General features: G+C 38.0%; 1 protein-coding gene across 1 annotated transcript in view; it reads left to right on the top strand.

The window, feature by feature from the left end:
* Nucleotides 1–10,859: 10,859 nt before the first annotated feature.
* The window catches only part of FRK (fyn related Src family tyrosine kinase), a 53,698-nt gene continuing 46,862 nt past the window's right edge, over nucleotides 10,860–17,695 (top strand). Inside the window, exon 1 of the mRNA XM_040598305.1 lies at nucleotides 10,860–12,069. Coding sequence (XP_040454239.1) covers nucleotides 11,639–12,069 — 431 coding nt within the window. The 5' untranslated portion in view covers nucleotides 10,860–11,638. The remainder of the gene's footprint in view (nucleotides 12,070–17,695) is intronic.

Raw genomic sequence — 17,695 nt, forward strand, 5'->3', positions numbered from 1 at the left:
CGAAATAAATCTTACCTGTCACACAGAAGTTGTAGGCCTGTGTGCGAGAGGTACTCCAGCTCCTTGCGCTCTTTGTCCTTAAGAGGGCAGCATTACGATACAGTGGACTGTCCCTCCCAGTTAACTTTGAAGCATCAGCACCTTAATCTATTTTACTTTCCTTAACCTTTGGTTTTATTTTCCTAAGGCTGTATAAGCTGACTTTGTCAGTGGTGTTTTGTCCAACTATGCAGTTGCAGCCATTTGCCTATTTAGCAAAGGTTCTAAGAGTTTTGTTTAAAAAAAGGAAAGGGCTCCGCATATTGCTGCAGAAGAGCGTGCAGTAGTGATATGTGAAAATAAAACAAGAATTGGAACAAACATGAAGCATTTTCATTTTGGACAAGTAACACCTTCTTACTAAAAAGTAAGCTCAGAAAATTCTGGATTTTTCCCTGTTTGTTTTTAAAAACAAATTAAAATACTTTTGAAGCAGAATAAATCAAAAAGTGTTAGGGTTTTTAAATATATATTTTATTTTAGCAGACTAGCAAGAGCTAGAACCTCAGATTTGCAATTGATTTAGCTTTTAACAAATGAATTTGTTCAATGCACAGGTAGAAGAGTGCCTCACAGCCCAGCATGCCCATCCTGCACTGACCTCTATCCCCCCCGAAGCACGATGCCCGCTCTCCCTGTTGGGATAGCTTCCCTGCTCTTCACAGTACATACTCCCCATCTGAGTACTGTTACTTCCATCCCAGGCTGACAGGAGGACAGAGACCACGTCTCAGCCTTAACCAGCTGGCCCAGCTCAGTGAGACCTGCATACATGTCTCATGAGAGCTCCCCTTACCTACAATCCCCCCCACCCCCCCACCCCCCACCCCCACCCCCCACAGCCTGGGGCAGCCCCCAGACAAACACTGCTGTTGCTGTAACTTCACTCTCATCTCAGGCAGACCCGTGTATTCGCCATTTTGTTAACAACTCCTGAAAAGCCATCACGCAGCTCCCATCCTACAGGCAGTTCCTGACAATGCACCACTACCCTTCTGCTTCCTCTCTTATGTGTGGGTCAATAACCAGATTCAAATACAGTGCAGCGGTTTAGGCATAACGATGCTCTACCTATTTAACTCAGAAGGGAGTGTAAAGCTGGTTTCATTGCTGACACTGCAATCGCAGCTTGAAAGAATAACTTACTAGTAGTTGGTGGTAGTCATGCAGGTACAATACTTTTCATTTTGCATGAAATTATACTTTCAGTGGGATTTTAGATGTGTTTAAAGTTAAAGAGGACTGCAGGATCTGGTTCTATGTTTTTAAGTTTAGGACACTTAGAAGGAAACACTTTTGTTTAGGAACCATGAGGGGAATAAGCTAAGAATATACAGAAGCAGGCCTCTGACTTACTGCAGAGTGATGCTTTAGTAGACATACATCTAGCAACACTAATTCATTTCAAGGTTGACCTGATTCTCTGTATGAGAATGAAATCTGATAAGAATATATTTGCTTTGAAAAACAGTAACTAGCATGTGCTATTTCTTTAGCAGACCTCTAAAAGTTTAACAAAATACTCTGTAATTTTCAAGGCGTCCCTCCGTGACACACGGGATGCTTTGTTACTAGGTAGAGAATCCTGGTGAACATAGTTGCCTATTGATCAGGATTGAATTCTAGCTATTTCAGAAGTTTATAGGGTTGTTTAATAGCCTTTTTATATGGCACAAAATATGGACACATTAACTTTTTCAGTAGAATCACATATGTACAATTTATAGCATCCTGCTGAGAGTACAACATCTGATTACATCTGGCACCTCAGTACTACATTGGCTACATTCTCTGTCTCACCAGCTTACAAATGAGATTCATGCTGCTAAAGAAAGCAGATTCCCAAAACTAAACCCAAGAGTGCATTAACAGGTTAAATAGACAGTAATCCACTAGGATGCTCAGAATCTCTCAAAAGCCTGCTTATTGTCGTTATCGCCTCTCTCAGATCTTGTAATCTAACTCAGGCTGTTCCCACGCAACATGAAAGAAGGAATGAAAATCAATGATTTTGTCAGAGTGATTAATAGCCACGACTGATTGCTGGACCCTTAGTGAGTATATATTTTAAAACTCTGAATAGTTGTCTAAAGGTACTTCAAAAGATTTTTCTTTTTGAGCTGGGTGGATGTTATATTTAGTCAAAAGAAATTGCAGCACTGGAATTATGGACTTTTTGGTAAACTATACTTCCAAAGTAGACCTGTATGTATTTTATAGCGAGAGAACTACAGTTTCTATGATCTAGGGGACACTGCCTTATTTCTTATGTGTTTTGTTTTGTTTTGTTTTTAACATACCATTATTTTATTTTTACAATTTTAAACATAAAATCTTGAGTAGGACTCCTAAGTTCTCAGACCTCATTTCCCATTCGTTCACAGTGTCTTTATGGGCAGATACCTTAATCACTTATGGCTTTGATTTCTTCATGAGTAAAATTGGAATATGTCTAATTCAGACATTCTGAGGATTTCGGGGTTCTTCAGGTAGGTTACAGGCTTGCATTTCAAGTCTGGACACTTGCTAGTAATTGCACTAAAGACAAATCTGATGCATTTCATTACACAGTCTGTGCAAAAGAACAGCTATTGAACAGCCAGTGGAAAATGGCACAACTATAAAACTATGGACTTGAAGATAACAACTAGGAAAGACCTAAAGACAGTAATCTTCTTGCCCTGGGGCAGGATCAATCCAACTACAAATATCCTTAATAGTAAATTGTCTAACTTCCTCTTAAAGAGGACCAAAGAGCCACTGAGGCAATTTTTTCCAATGTTTAACAGTCCTTACACACAACACCCTGAGTTTTCTCCCCTCCTTCATGTCAAAACAAAGTCTCCGTTGCTGTAATGCATCTGTTCTTCTTGTGTCCTAGCACATGTGCGAACCATGAACATTGCACACCAGCCACTACTTCATATTTTCCCACAGACTCTTTATTTAGTTATTTAAGGTTCTTCCGTAAAAGCTGAGGAGTTTTGAGCCCCCTTATCTTTCATTCTCAGCCTGGATGCTATTAATTCATCACTCATTCATTATCAAATTGGTCCATATACGTTTTTTCCCTGGAATACAGGATCAAAACCTGCTTCAGTTTTGGCCTTACTAGGGCTGAGTACAGAAATAATGAACGCACAGTAATGTAACACAGCAATCTGGGCTTTCGAAAAATAGCATACAAGTTAGTTACTTCATTGCAATCATCACAGTGTTAGGATTTTCAAGATCAAATTCTATCCTATCACTATGATGAGTAAAGAAACCAATTTTTTTTCTTCTTTTAATGAGGAGTCATCTTTCCTAAGGAGTGCTTGATCCTCTATTTAAGAAATATTTTCTTCTGTATGTGTTCATAGCTGAGTATACTGGAAACTGAGAGTGATGTTCTTCGGAGCTGCCATAACAGAATGCTAATAGTAATGCTTATAAAACTCATAAGAGCTTATTTTGAATGTAAATTGCATTTGATATTTACTGTTCTGCTGCTGCCTCTAGAGGGTGTCTAGTAATGGTTGGATGAAAGAATAAAAGTATGCTGGATTTTGATAAGAGGGAAGTGATCCAGAAGAATATATTCTAAAACTCTTAAGTAAATACGAAGCCCCAAGAAGATTCCATCATGCTGATATAACTTTTAAGTACTCTGTTTCTGTGTGAGTCTGTGAAGAGGGTCAATGCCTTCTATTTTAGGAAACATTATGTTCAGGTTTACCTGTGTTGTGTTGAGCCTTATACTCTTCTCAGGGAGAGGGGGAATTCTGACAAGGTTTAAAGCTGTGGAAACGAAGATGGAGGAATATGAATTTGGGAAAATTTTGTCAGAGAAGGGGAGTAAATTATTTTTTCTACAACAACAGAAATTTGTATCATAAATGCTCACTGAAAATGCATATCGCTAAAGGTGCTTACTTCCTATCCCATTTCCTTAGGGGAAGTTTAAAAACACCATGTCTTGATTGTTGGGTAATATTCTTTTTACAGCATCTCACTACATACTGGTGAAAGATGGATACAGCAGAAAGAAAAGAGTAGGTAGTAAACTTTGTAGAAAAGATACTAGGAGAGAGGGAGAGAAGAACACAGAAACAAAAGGAAAGGAAGAAAAGTAAGAGAACACATATTTGCAGGAGAAGTTGTATCAGCTACATTTGAACACACACGAAACTGGTCAGACTGCTGCTGCAACATAGTAAAGAAATAATTTCACATACTGTATCTTTACCATTACATAAAGATTATTTCAAACATGAGCCAAAAACTGATACAAAAATTATGATACATGAACTAAGGGTAAAAATGAAATCCTGCTCTCAGTTAAACCAATGAGTATACTGTCACTGACTTCAGAATAAGAAAAACATGATTTTAAGACCTTTTATACTGAATCTAATATAGAAATTAGTCACCTAGGTACTGGTATTTGTTGACCCTCAGACTATAGCTATGCTTCTGAAGATGAATAGCTAAGATAACAGTTTTTAAATCACTTGTACCCTTGGCCATGGCTATGCTATGGTGTTTGAGATGATTTCCAGAGTCTAACACATGCCCTGGATACTGTTTCCCAACATAATTTTTAAGTAAACCCCAGGATTATGCCTTCCTTTTTTGCGTACTCTTTCCTTTTCATGTGGAAAATGTGCAAATGCCCATCCCAAGGTTGGTGTGGGGCACTGCTGATCCCTTTTCCTCTACTTTTTGAAGACAATGTCTTCCATGTTGGGTAATGTTCTCTGCACAGCATCTCACTGCATACCTATGAAAGAGAGATACAGCAGAACAAAATCAGGAGGTGGGAAACTATATAGAAAATACACAAGGAGAAAGGGACCTAGTCTGGAAAGATGGATGGACAGTGCACCGGGTTCATGCAATCACAGGAACTGATTATAGACCCAGCCGTTTTCCTACAGAGAGATTTTAGCTGTATAAAATATTAGTGTGTGCACAATTTGCAGTAATGTGGAGCAATGTGTATAAATACAGTTTATCTAGCAGGAAGAATAAAAGTAAAATGGAGGAGAAAGGGAGGTGCCGATCTCCTCTCCCTGGCATTCAGTGATAGGACATGGGAATGGTTCAAAACTGCACCAGGGGAGGTTTAGACTACGTATTAGGAAGCATTTATTTACCAAGAGCATGGTCAAACACTGAAATGGCTTTCTAGAGAGGTGGTTGATACCCCAAGCCTGTCAGTGTTTAAGAGGCAATTGAACAATGCCCTTAATAACATGCTTTAACTTTTGGTTAGCCCCAATACAGTCAGGCAGTTGGACTAGATGGTGGTTGTAGGTCCCTTCCAACTGAATTATTCTATTCTATTCTATTCTATTCTATTCTATTCTATTCTATTCTATTCTATTCTATTCTATTCTATTCTATTCTATTCTATTCTATTCTATTCTATTCTATTCTATTCTATTCTATTCTATTCTATTCTATTCTATTCTATTCTATTCTATTCTATTCTATTCTGTTGTGTTCTACTTAAAAATTAATACATAGTGTTTTTCTACCACTTTTACATGTAATATTTCAGTAATTTAAAGTAATTAAAAATATGTGTTCCTTTATATGGTATATCAATATATTCTAATTGTAAGTTTTAGGTCCTTGTAAGATGTTGCCTTTCCCACATGCACAGGTCAGGAGAGAGTGCTGATTTTATTTTGGGGAAAAAAAATGCACCCACTTTCATTCACAGGGGGAATAATGAGTATAGTACTTTGATACACTATTCCTTTCTATCCATTGCTCTTTGGATTTCTCTGCTTCTCTTGATGCAATTCAGCTTCTGAAGATAAAGATGGTAAATCATGTTCATAAGTCATCTGTGGCATAGCATGCAGACTTTGATAGAGTTATGCGAGAAATGATCTTGACCCATCATAAAATCTTCATAAATATATACACTTTCTAAATTTAAAAACTATCCATAACAGGGTCAGTTTTGGAATACATTTTGTTAGAAGAATGGCAAAGTCGTGTTCGCTGATATATCTTTGTTATCCATTTACCATATTTTTTTCCACCCAGAGATAGGCTCGATTAGAAGTATTTTTCATGCCTTAGAGAGCTACAGCATGGTTTTATTCAGAAAGGCTGCTTCATAGAAAGCAAATTAACTTACAATTTTTAACAGTGTGTGCTGTATGTCATTTAGAATAATGTACGATAAAATGAAAAATAATGGCTGAGGTCTGGTCCCATTGCAGATAATGGCAAAATTCACATTAAATTTAAGCAGCGAGGTCTTATTGTTTGAACAAATAGAGAAAGTCTCTATTCTGTCAGTTTTTGACAGAGCCTTATTCCTCTGTGTTCATTTGTTTTCAGACGTAGCCTGTTTTAGGCCCAAATTCAGCTAATAAATAAGCAACCCTCATCACTGAAGCAGTTGAATATGTACTTTTAATGCTTTCTAGAGTAGAGATGGATTACTGGATCAGCCTTATGAAAATAAATAGCCAGAGTTTTCTCATTACAAATGCAAAAGATTTAAGGTTGGAAAATGCCGAATCAAATATAACTCTGTGTCTTTGTGAATTTATGGTTTAAGATAATATACAAAACCAGGAAAGTGATTAATCAATAAGAGTAAACAATTTTGTCAAGAGTAAAACTGCACACATAATTTATTTTCATTGAAAAGAATGGCAATTTGCAAATTACAGAAACAAAATGGAAGTGCTGATTAAAAGGATTATAAAAAAGCTACAAAGTGGTGGTAATGTGCGCCATTCTAATGTGCAAATGGAAAGAAATATAGCTGAGAAGACAGCTGTAATAAAAAAAAAATCACTGTGCTTCATTTCAATTCATTACCTTAAAAAAAACAACACAAGTTTAAGATGTTTAATCATTTAAATTATTTCCCAAGCACAGATTCAGAGCAGCATGTATTTGCTTTTCTTTGAATTTCTTTAAAGATCATATTATTTGAATATTGTACTTTTCTGGAATATTTGACTTGCCTTATCATAATGTATTAAGAAGTTTTTCTAAGCAAGATGTGTTATGTCAACTATTTAAATTAGCATATATTAATGCAGCAGTATGAGTACTGACTTGAAAAAGATTAAACAGTATAGAAAGTGGTGCAACAGGCAGCAGTTTCATACACTATTTAATTATGATTCTTGTATTTTATATCTTAATTCCTCATTTTGCCACATGGTGCTTTTTTCCTGTTTACAAAATCTGAAAAAACTGCGGAGAAAAATGAATGTTTCTCTTGTGGTCTCACCTTATTATTAAGAAAAAATTCTCTCTATTTCAAGTTCCAGTTTGAACTGACTCATATTTCTTAACAAAACTGTTGCCTTTGAATATTCTTTTTTCCCCAGCAGAGTACAGTTCTAACTGTAATTCTTCTCTGCATGGCATAGGGGAATTGTTTCAAACATCATGTATCATCAGTACCAAAGCCTGATGCTCAGTGATGTTCACTCCTTGCCTCTGAAATATGAAGCAGCATATTTATGAGGTGGAGGAGGGTTCATATTTTCTAAAGCTCTAAATTTTTATGTAATTATACCAATAGTTCCATTCAGAGCACGTAAAAATCAATAAACATAAGAAATATCTGTAGTGAAAACTCATACAAAATTTTTTAAAGCATTGAATACAAATTAAAATTATATCAAAACAAGACTTTTGAAATATTATGGATTCAAGTCTTATCTGTACTTATTCATGACTCAGTCTGACACCTTAATTCATGCAGAGCAGTAGCCATTCCAAAAGCACTTCAATTAATATCAGTGTTGCAGAGTAGATTTGTACTAGGCCTACTAAAACACAGTGTATTAACACATTGCTTTTCTGTCCGTTCAGGGGAGTTAGAGAAGTCTGTTTCACGACCATGTTTAAACATGATGGTTTTGCAGAATAAACAAGGCCTAAAGAGTACGGACTTTAAGTTAATTAGAATTTGATTTAATGGATTTAAAGGACTGCAAATTTATGCTTTAAGCAGAGGTAAGGCTCCTTGCAAGAGTCTAACTTATATGGGACTTTGTAAGCAACATATAGAATATAAAAAGTAACTTCAGATATCTGTCATCCTCAAACCTATAGCATCAGTGTGGACGTTCTTTTTTTAATGGAACAAGGAAACGCACTTTAAAAGCAATGGGGAATTTCCTAGTTTGAAGGGGAGAAGTACTACTTAATTGAATAGATTTGGTTCCTTTTCTAAAATCTAGGTTTATATGATCCTGTCAGACACATTCTGTAAATGATCCATCTTTGCTTTAATGTGTTGCATATTTCAAGAAACTACTTGCATTATTAAAGATTTTTTAAAATAATATAGGGACCAGAAATCTAAATTTCAGTACCCATACCACAAATGTGCTGTTCTGGTAATAATAAATTCATCTTTCTCACTAGCTATTGCTGGCTGTAAGAATGAGGTGAGACTGTTGTGTCCCTCTCAAAGCGTTTTTGCTAATAAAATTCATTAATATATCTGATTAAGTCTTTCACAGCCACTTTACATCTAGTAGCTTATATATTTGGATAATTTCTGGTTTGACACTTAGCTTCCAAAACATTTCAGTAAAGATACAGAGGGCCAGGAAGCAATACAGATCTGTTTGGCCTCCTTTTGCAAAAAGAAAATATCGTGAGATGCAAGGCAAAACACCTAAATTAAGTCCAGAAATAGGTGCTGCAAAGATTATCCTGCTAAATATGTAATACTAGTGCTGAGGACTCAGACAATAGTTTATATGGAAAAGCCCCTGAATATACATGATTATTGTCATTTGTTCCAAACTATGAACATGAAAATTAGGATTATGGGATTTGTCAGATTTTATTTTTTTCAGTAAAACCAGCAAGAACATTTTTATTGGATGTTCATTTTTTTCTTGCCTGTGATAAAATTATATAGTCTCTAAACCATAAATGGTACTGCTTTATTTTCAGAAATGCAGGGAATCCTCAACGTCACCAGTATGGGAACAAAGACCCTGGCAGAGGCACTGCTGCAGTGCGGCCACCACAGCTCAGCCACGCTCCTGCCCCACATGGGCTTGGGAATCTGCTTAGCAGTTCTCAGCAACCCCACTCCTCTCTCTTTTTGAGGACAGTTTTAAATCTGACTAATGAATTTCATGGCTTTTTGTTAAAGTCCACTTGTTTCACAAATAAAACTGATCCTGAAGAGTTGGTTGGGAGGAAGGTAATCTGTTTTATATTTATTGATCTCTTCCAGCAAAAGTCTTTCTGGTTTTCTAAAGCCAAGCACGGGACTGAATTGGTAGAGAAGATGAATTTAATGCCTGGGTTTATTTGAGATAAGATATTCATATACACAAATGTTTGTAGGCTTAAGCCCCATTCTAGCTGCAGTTATAAATATTTATCTGAGTGGTCTCAGTGAATGCAGTGATTTCTAATGCGTATATATATTGGCGCCTCAGTGTAAAGATGGGTCTTGATCCTGAAAAGAACAGTGCATGAGACTGATTCTGTGCGATGCAAGCGGCTCTGTTGTCATGATGAAACTATTCTATGCAGTAGATGCACATGCAGATCTTTGCCAGATTAATGCCCAAGTTGTCAGAACCACAAAAATTACAGGAAAAGCCAATCAAATATGCAAACTGAAACCCCCCAGATTATTTAAAACAGCTTTTCTAATGTTCTCTGGTTTCAGTAAATGTAAATAATTCTTTAAATAAGACTAATGAAGATAGTTTATTTTTCAAAACAGACCTTTCTTGACCTTGGATATTGTCCTTCAGACCTAAGAAAATTAAGTATCTCTTGCATATCTGTGTTCTTATTGATCTAGGTAGTGATTGGTAATCGCTGTGGGGCAAAATAATCTCCAGTAGTGCTTCAGAAACTAAATATGGTTTTAGTAATCTGAAAAATAAGCATGCCATTTTTTTTATCACACCCAAAACGTTCATTACGGATTATGAGGTTCAGTGGTCACTTAATATGCACAATACTTTCTCCTTTCTTCGGTTTCCTTTGCAGCGTTGCAGAAGAGGAGTGAGTAAGCAGTTCCTCAGTCCTCTTCAGTAGAGACGCACCTGATAGCGATAAACTTTCAATGAGACCTCTTTCGGTCATCTCACAGTCCCTAGTCCACCAGTAGTCTTCTGCCTGTGCCACTGGTCTCCCCATTCAAAGAACTGAGAGACATGACGAAAACAAGTGGCTTTGGTTTTGAAGTTATTCAGCTGGGTTTTCTTTCTAGTGAAGTGAAGCAACAGAAGTCGGCAACTTAAACAGAGCTGAGAGACATGTGTAAATGTTTAGGAAAGCAGCAGTTATTCCTGACAGGAAAAAAAAAAAAAAAAAAAAAAAGAGGAGCCAGGGAACCAGTTTTCTTTATCACCAGGAGCTATAGGTCCATGTATAGTTTTGATTGACCTGTCACCCATAAGAGTTGCCTCTTACTGAAATGCCACCACATGGTGCAGACAGGCCATCTCCTGTGCTTCCTGCTCCTGCTCCAAGCATTGCGTGTCCCCAGGGCTGTGGTGATTTCCAGCTGTTTTAAAGCTTGGGTTGCATTGCTGGGATGTGGCAGTTGGCTTTCCAGGCTGCTTTGCAACAGCGGTATCCAGACACCCAGGCTTGGTCTGTTTGCCAGGGTGTAGGCACTTTAGAAATGGGAACATACTGGTCAATGTAGTTTCATCGGCTTTCATGGTGACTGGAAGACAGCCATTATTTTTATATGCGGTTGATATAATTAGTCAACCACCTGGGGCATTTTTTTTTTTTTGCTAGTGCCTTTGTTTCCTTAATATGAAAATAAGGAATGAGCTAAAATATACCGTTGTATTACTATAAGCCCCATATATTTATTTTTCCTTCTAAGAAGTGCTAAACCCGGGTCAATAAAAAAAAAAGTCAGAGGACTGGTTTGAAAGGCGCGTGCTTGGCTGGGGAAAGTTCTTGGGTGTGAGTGAGAGCCAAGGCCACAGGTGCGGTCCAGGTGAGGGCGTCTGCCAGCCTCAGGCGAGCAAAGACTTCCCACTGGGAGCTGAAACCAGTGCAAACCAGGAAACAAAAAGAAATATTCAAACTGTCCACGTCAGAGACTGCTAAGGGAACAGGCAGGTCAGTTTAGTTAATCATTACCAAGACAGGCTTCACAGACGTTCACCGCTGAGCGTGTGACAGGACCCCACCTGAGAGAAGAAAACACCCACAGCAAGCTGTAAGAGTTGAGAAGCCTCCCGTGCTTAGATGTTCTGACTGTTTTGCTGTGGGAGAAGAGGGTCCACACTCCCCCATTGTTCCCAGAGCTCAGACCAGCACAGCTGTGGTGTTGCTTTCCTGTTCCGAAGAGGAAGTGAGAAATTCCCTCCACACACGCTCTGGCACCCGAATACTCAGGTTTCACTCCGGATCCAGGAGACGCCTGTAATGAGCTCTCAGTGGGACTTGGAAAGGAGCTTCCAGCTGTGCCAAGAGTTGTTTCATTTTGTGCCATAGGAGGAGGGGGAGAGGAAGTCCTGCAAAAAGCTAAAATGTTGATGGTGCAAAAATTGGTCTAAGGGTATCGCAACTGGGAAAAGTGAAAGTACAGCAGAAGCAGAGGAAGGCACAAGGAAACAGGATGGGAAACTTCTTTCAGAAGCACTGTGCCTGTTTGGAGCCCCACATCCCATGCTTATTCTCGGGGAGAGACAATGAGCAGGATGAGAAAGTTGGTCAAGTTTTCGCTAACCTTGCTGTGGTAAGGCATGACTTCCAAGCAGGACAGAAAGATGGAGACAGTAAGACAAAAGAAAAACCTTTACCTCCACTGCCTGGCCAGCATCTGGTGAATATTTGTAGATTTGTGGCACTCTTTGACTATGAGGCTCGCACTGAGGAGGACTTGAGCTTCCAAGCTGGGGATAAGCTTGAAGTGCTGGATGCATCCCACGAGGGCTGGTGGTATGCTAGGCTCCTCCTGCCAACAGGGTCTGTCCGTCCTGGCTGCAGACTCCAGGGCTACATCCCCGCCAACTACATAGCTGCTGACCAGAGCATCGAAGCTGAGCCGTGAGTAACCCACGTAACGCACACCTCAGTCTCTTTTCTGTTAGGTTAAATGGGTTTGGGACAGGAGGTTACGGCATTTTCTCTGCTGAGTAGTACCCTGCCACACTCAGCCTCCAGTGGTCCTACTGGTGATAGTGCTAGTTGGCATGTGCAAGGAAAAGACTGGTCACAAGAAGATCAATTACAAAAGGCAGAGTGTTGAGGGATTTGTTTTGGTTTAAATAATTTCCCTAATCACCTGTTTAAGAAGCATCTGGGAACATCAGGTTGGTTACCATTGTGATGGTTCATGCTTTTTATTTGTATAAGAGTAAGTGTGTGGCAAATGCTTCCCAGAGGGTGAAAAGATATGACTTCTGCCCCAAACAGCATTCAGCCTAATCAGCTGCAAAGTTATCAATTAACCAGAGTTTCAGGAAGCTACCTTTACACCCTTACATCTTCTTACAAATAATGAGTGAGTCTCTAACATTATTTTTTAATGTTTTCCTCTATATTATTTATTTCTTCTTTGGAGGCAAATTTCTACTCTCAGGACAAACTGAACTGGACTAAGTACTGCAAAGGGCAAAAGAGTGGATATAGCAATGGAATACAAATTTAATTTGTTAAACTTTCACAGAGTTTTATTATGCAGCACATGGTTTTCTGCCCCTTCAAAACATGTCCAATCTTATTTAATATTCTGAACTAGAGCAGAAATCACACAAAATCAGTTACTTGGCTCCCTAGTGAGGATGAGTAAGGTCTGAGTCAGCCTGGGATGCAGAGTTACTTATGTGTGTTGAAATCAGAGGCAGCATTTGCTGAAAGAGATCTGACTGCAGTTGCAGAGGTATATTTTGGCAAAAATTATCAGTGTGGAAAGAGACAGCAGAATTGGCATTCATTATTAGTCTCAGAATTAATGTTGGCTTTAGGGGGATGATGCAGACTTTCATTTAAATCTCATTTGAACCTGAAACATCATCTCCAATCTGATCTGCTCGCTGTACTGCCAAGGACTAGGAAAATTGGCTTAGATATGATTATGCCAGTCTTTTACCAGTGGTAGGATTTGTGCTAGAGGCATCTTAGGGCAACTGGAAGATTCCTGTCTAACCTGAAGACCTTAATTTCCAGAGTCTGACCAGCTGTTTCTATTTCTGTATTCAGGCAGACAACCCTTTCAATGGTTGTGTTCAAAAGAATTCTTCCAATTGCAGAAATTAATCTGCAGGGAAGGCAGTTTCTGAACCACCAGAGAAATGGTGGCAGGCTCTAATTCAACTCAGCTTGGCCTTTGCTCTTTTTCAAGAACTAGTTTTATTACAAGTCATCTAAGATTTCTGCTTGCTGTTAATACTTTGAAAGTAATTTTGTTCAGTTATAGACAAAGTCTCAGCTCTTAAGGTCCCTCTTCCCTTTATATACCTGCAGTATCAAATAGAAAGTTAAATTTGCCGAATTGCATTGTTGCATAACCTCTGCTGTTTTCTTGTTAAAGAATCAGTTTTACTTCATTTTACTCTTTTTAATGTACCTTTGTCCCTTTATCAATAAAGACTATGTTTTGGTGAAAGATTTTTCTTTATAGATTGTTAGAACACTGGAGAGGGGGAAACAGAGAGCTTTTACAGCTCTCAGATGAAGTCATTCCTCCAAAATAAGTTTTTAGCTTCATACCAACTAATCAGGCTAAACATGTCGTCTTTTCTCAGATTTCTTCCTAAGTCAGTTGGCTTTAGTGCTCTTCGTACATATACAAGACTGCTGTCATGCTACACACATATAACCATAGACTAACTCAGGTTGGAGAGGATCTCTGAAGGTCGTTTGAAGCAGTTGTCCCAACTCAGACATGGCCAAAATAAAATTAGATCCATTTGCTTAGTTGAGCGTTTCCAGTTGAGCTTTTCATCCTGGTGGTGAGGATTTTTTTTGCATTGTATCCAAGTGGAATATTTCTTGCTACAGTTTCCTTCAAAAAAGAATTCCCTTGCACCCACCCTCTGCATTTCACATCTCTGTTATCCTAGTGAAACAGTAAGAGCAACAGTAGTGATGGTTTAAAGAACTAACCCATGTCCCTAAAGTAAAAGCAAGACGGTGAAAAAAGTTATTCTAACATTTCTTTAATTAAAATTCAATCCTTTAATCATATTCTCTGCCTAAACTTTAAATTTAACTTCTTTCATCTTTCTATTTTGTTTTTAATTAGCTCTCACCTTTGGTGTTGGCCAGTTGCTCATGGCCATAATATAGACATTTGTGGAAACAGGAGAAGTTTTTATTGCATCCTTGCACCCTTTATACCAACCCTTTATGCCAGTCACAGAATTGACAAAGAATGGAAGACTTACAATCTCATGTTCACCTGCCAAAATGCATATATACCATATATTGCAGTGTGTTGTTTAAGCTTTGCAATATTTGCCAGGCACAGCTGATCAGCAGTATTTGAGCTAGCTGAATCCACATTTCCTAGCACCAGCTCGGTTCAGTATATCTGCAGAGACAACAGGAATTTTAGCTTATTTCTGGTCAGTATCTCTATTTTACTAGATCATGACAAACTGGCTAAGCTGTTCTTGAAAACAGACTTGATTCATGATATGACTCTTAGGAAGCTAAGAAAACCAAACTGATCATATTCTTTAGCAGCTGATTTCAACATGTTTGTATATAATTTTTTTAAAAGTAACATTCATATGCATGCATGGATACTCCATAAATTCACTTAAATAAAGGGGTAGAGGGGCATGAAATATTCTTTAAGTCACGGGATGACTTACAGATGACAGGGCCACTGTGTACATTTAGCCAATATATGCTTGAAAGCTGCATGCAGAGCAGTGAAATTTCTTTTGCTAATAATTTCAGTTTTGTCTGTAGCCTTCAAGATTATTAACAACAAAATATGTCTGGGCCTGCCTTTTTTATCAACATTTTGACATGGTCTTTATTATAGCGGCAGCCAGAGATCACAAAGTCCATCTGAATCTGTGTTGTCCGTTCTGGCAGAAGATAATGCTAGGTAATTGCTTGTTCTCAGCAAGTGCTGCAGCAGCCCATTTTGTCTCCTCACTGAAGTGTCTGTGAATTTTTTCAGGAAGAAGAGCTTTTTTGAACTTTTCCTTGGTAAGAAAGAGAATGAAGAAAAGTAAGAAGGAAAATGAGAAACTTTTCTTCCTTGTCCTCATTTAGATAACAGTTTTTCTTTCTGGATGTCTCTCTGACTCCATCCAATATGACTGAGGTAGTGCTGATAAGGTGGATCAATAACTGGATGAAAGGGCAGAAAGGATGTGCAATATCTCCAGTCTGGGGAAAACAAAAATTAAATACCATTTGTAACAAAGGGAATTTTTGTGTATCCTTGGCTATCAGAATGTTCAAGCAGAACTAAGAAAGAATGAGATTTCTTTACTGTGTTGCTTTCCTCAGATCAAAGTTTATTGGTAGAAATTGTATGCTGAAATTGGAGTAAGACTTTGTTGATGTTATATTTTGCTAATATATTTATGTAATATTTATATAATAGAATAAAATTAACTTATGCCAACAATCAAACACTTCTTATTTGTGCAAGGTATCTTGTTAAAAAGAAGCTTTCTGTGCTTCTGTCTTTTGGCTTGCGTGTTCCCTTCCAGTGTGAATGGCTCGGATTAAGTCAGTAACAGTCTGTGTAAACAGAGGAAGGGGAAAAAGAAGGTAAATGCACGTCTTGGGTTCTGCCTACTGCAGCATTGCAGTCCAAATGTGTGCTGCATAAGACTAAATATGTCCAAGAAATGCTATCACGAAGGCTGTTTTGGATAGACTGAGGAGACAAGGCCCTTCATTTTTATATTTACCAGTAAAGCATCTTCTTATTGCTGCTCTTTTCTAGCACCTGCAGTACTCCTTATACTAACAACAACCTGTCAGGTGGAGGGATTGTGAAGGGATGGTGCCTAGTGTCTCTGGAGACAGATGTGTTCTCTTGGCCCTACCCAGGGTAGGTGGGACAAGGCAGCAGGGGAGTGGAAGCATTCATCTAGCAAACTGTAGTGACACAGTGAACTTCCACTTCATGAAGGAATAAATCCGTTACTACAAAAACCTTATTGTAATTAATATCTGACCAAAAGCAGATGCAGACTATGCTAATGATAAATTAGCAACTGTAAGTACACTTGGTGCATTTCTTCTCTCTGCATCACAGGTGGCTGTCAAAACTACGAGCCAGACAGATTTTGCATTTCTAAGGAAGTTTGAGTGAGGTTGTGTCTGCTGCATCCATGACTTAGGAATGCTTTTCTTTCTGGGTTTAGACACATAACATTTAGAAAAAGGAAAGCAAAAAATGCGGGTAGAGGTACAGTCATATAATTTAACTTGCATGTCCAGCAGAGGAAGATCGGAAAGACCAATTTGACTAACACCAAAATCTGAATAAGATATAAATTTCCTTGACAAGGAGCGTGACCTTACTGTCTCTGTACTCTTTCTAGGCCTGTTATTCTGCACTATAAACAGGAACCATAGTAACATATCCACCTGCCCTTATTTTATTACTGCCAGTTGTTTTAACTAAACAAGAAAATGACATAGTGCAAATAGTTATGGACAACAAATATAGCCAGCTGTACTGTTAATTTTAATGAAGCAGAATAAAAAACCACCCTTCACTGTTCAAGTTCGATGATTTTTTTTTTTTTTTTATATAGAGGAAACATAGAGTTTACTTAGAGCGGGCTTTCACCTGCCATCCTGATGGACCTGTTGGCTGTTTATTGAAAGTTAACTTAATTCCATATGTTCATGCCAACATTATTGACACAACACTGCTGTGCTGAGGGAAGTAAATCCACACAAATTCCTAGTACATTAGAAGATCACTACAATTACTTTTAACTTTTGCCAGTTTCAGAAGATTTTTTATGTAGGTATTTTCCAGCTGGTGGAAATCGAGCCCTAGACCTAAACAATGAAACCTCACCAGTCAATTCCATGATGAGTTTTTTAAGCAACCCTTTGAAAGCAGAAGTGACTTGAAGGTTATTTTTGTTAATCTCCATAATTCCTTCACCTTCTGTGACCTGATTCAGCTTTAATTATTTCATACATTGACTGAATCCTAGTTACTCTATGTGAATAATAAAGTGTTCACTGGGCTGACCTGTTTCAGACTTTCTGCAAAGTCAGGCTTATGGGGTTTCTTTGGTTCTTGTGGGTCATTTTTCAAAGTGGCATTTAGAGCAAAAATGTCTACAGATTATTTTAGAAGGGAAGCCTTATATTCCACTGAACACCTCAGAAAACAATGTAATCCACAGTGGTTTCTGTGCATTCCATCTCTCCCCTTCTGCTAATTCCTGTCTCTGTTACAGTACAAACTCCTGAGGACACCACCAGAATCAGCACTAACCCTCATACTGGAAGGAACTTGTAAAAATTTTTCATTGCTAACTGCTAACATGACTACACAAAGTGGTAGTAGGTTGTTCTTGGAACCTGTTATGTTAATTATGAAAACTATTCTCATATAGTGTTTTGGTAGGAAAGATTTATTTATCACCAATTTTTGTATTTACTATATATCATTGAAATGGCTGTATATGAAATTATTTGAAATTCCATCTTTTCTTTCAATCGATATACT

This window comes from Falco naumanni, chromosome 6, assembly GCF_017639655.2.
Source record: "Falco naumanni isolate bFalNau1 chromosome 6, bFalNau1.pat, whole genome shotgun sequence".
Taxonomy (NCBI): Eukaryota; Metazoa; Chordata; class Aves; order Falconiformes; family Falconidae; genus Falco; species Falco naumanni.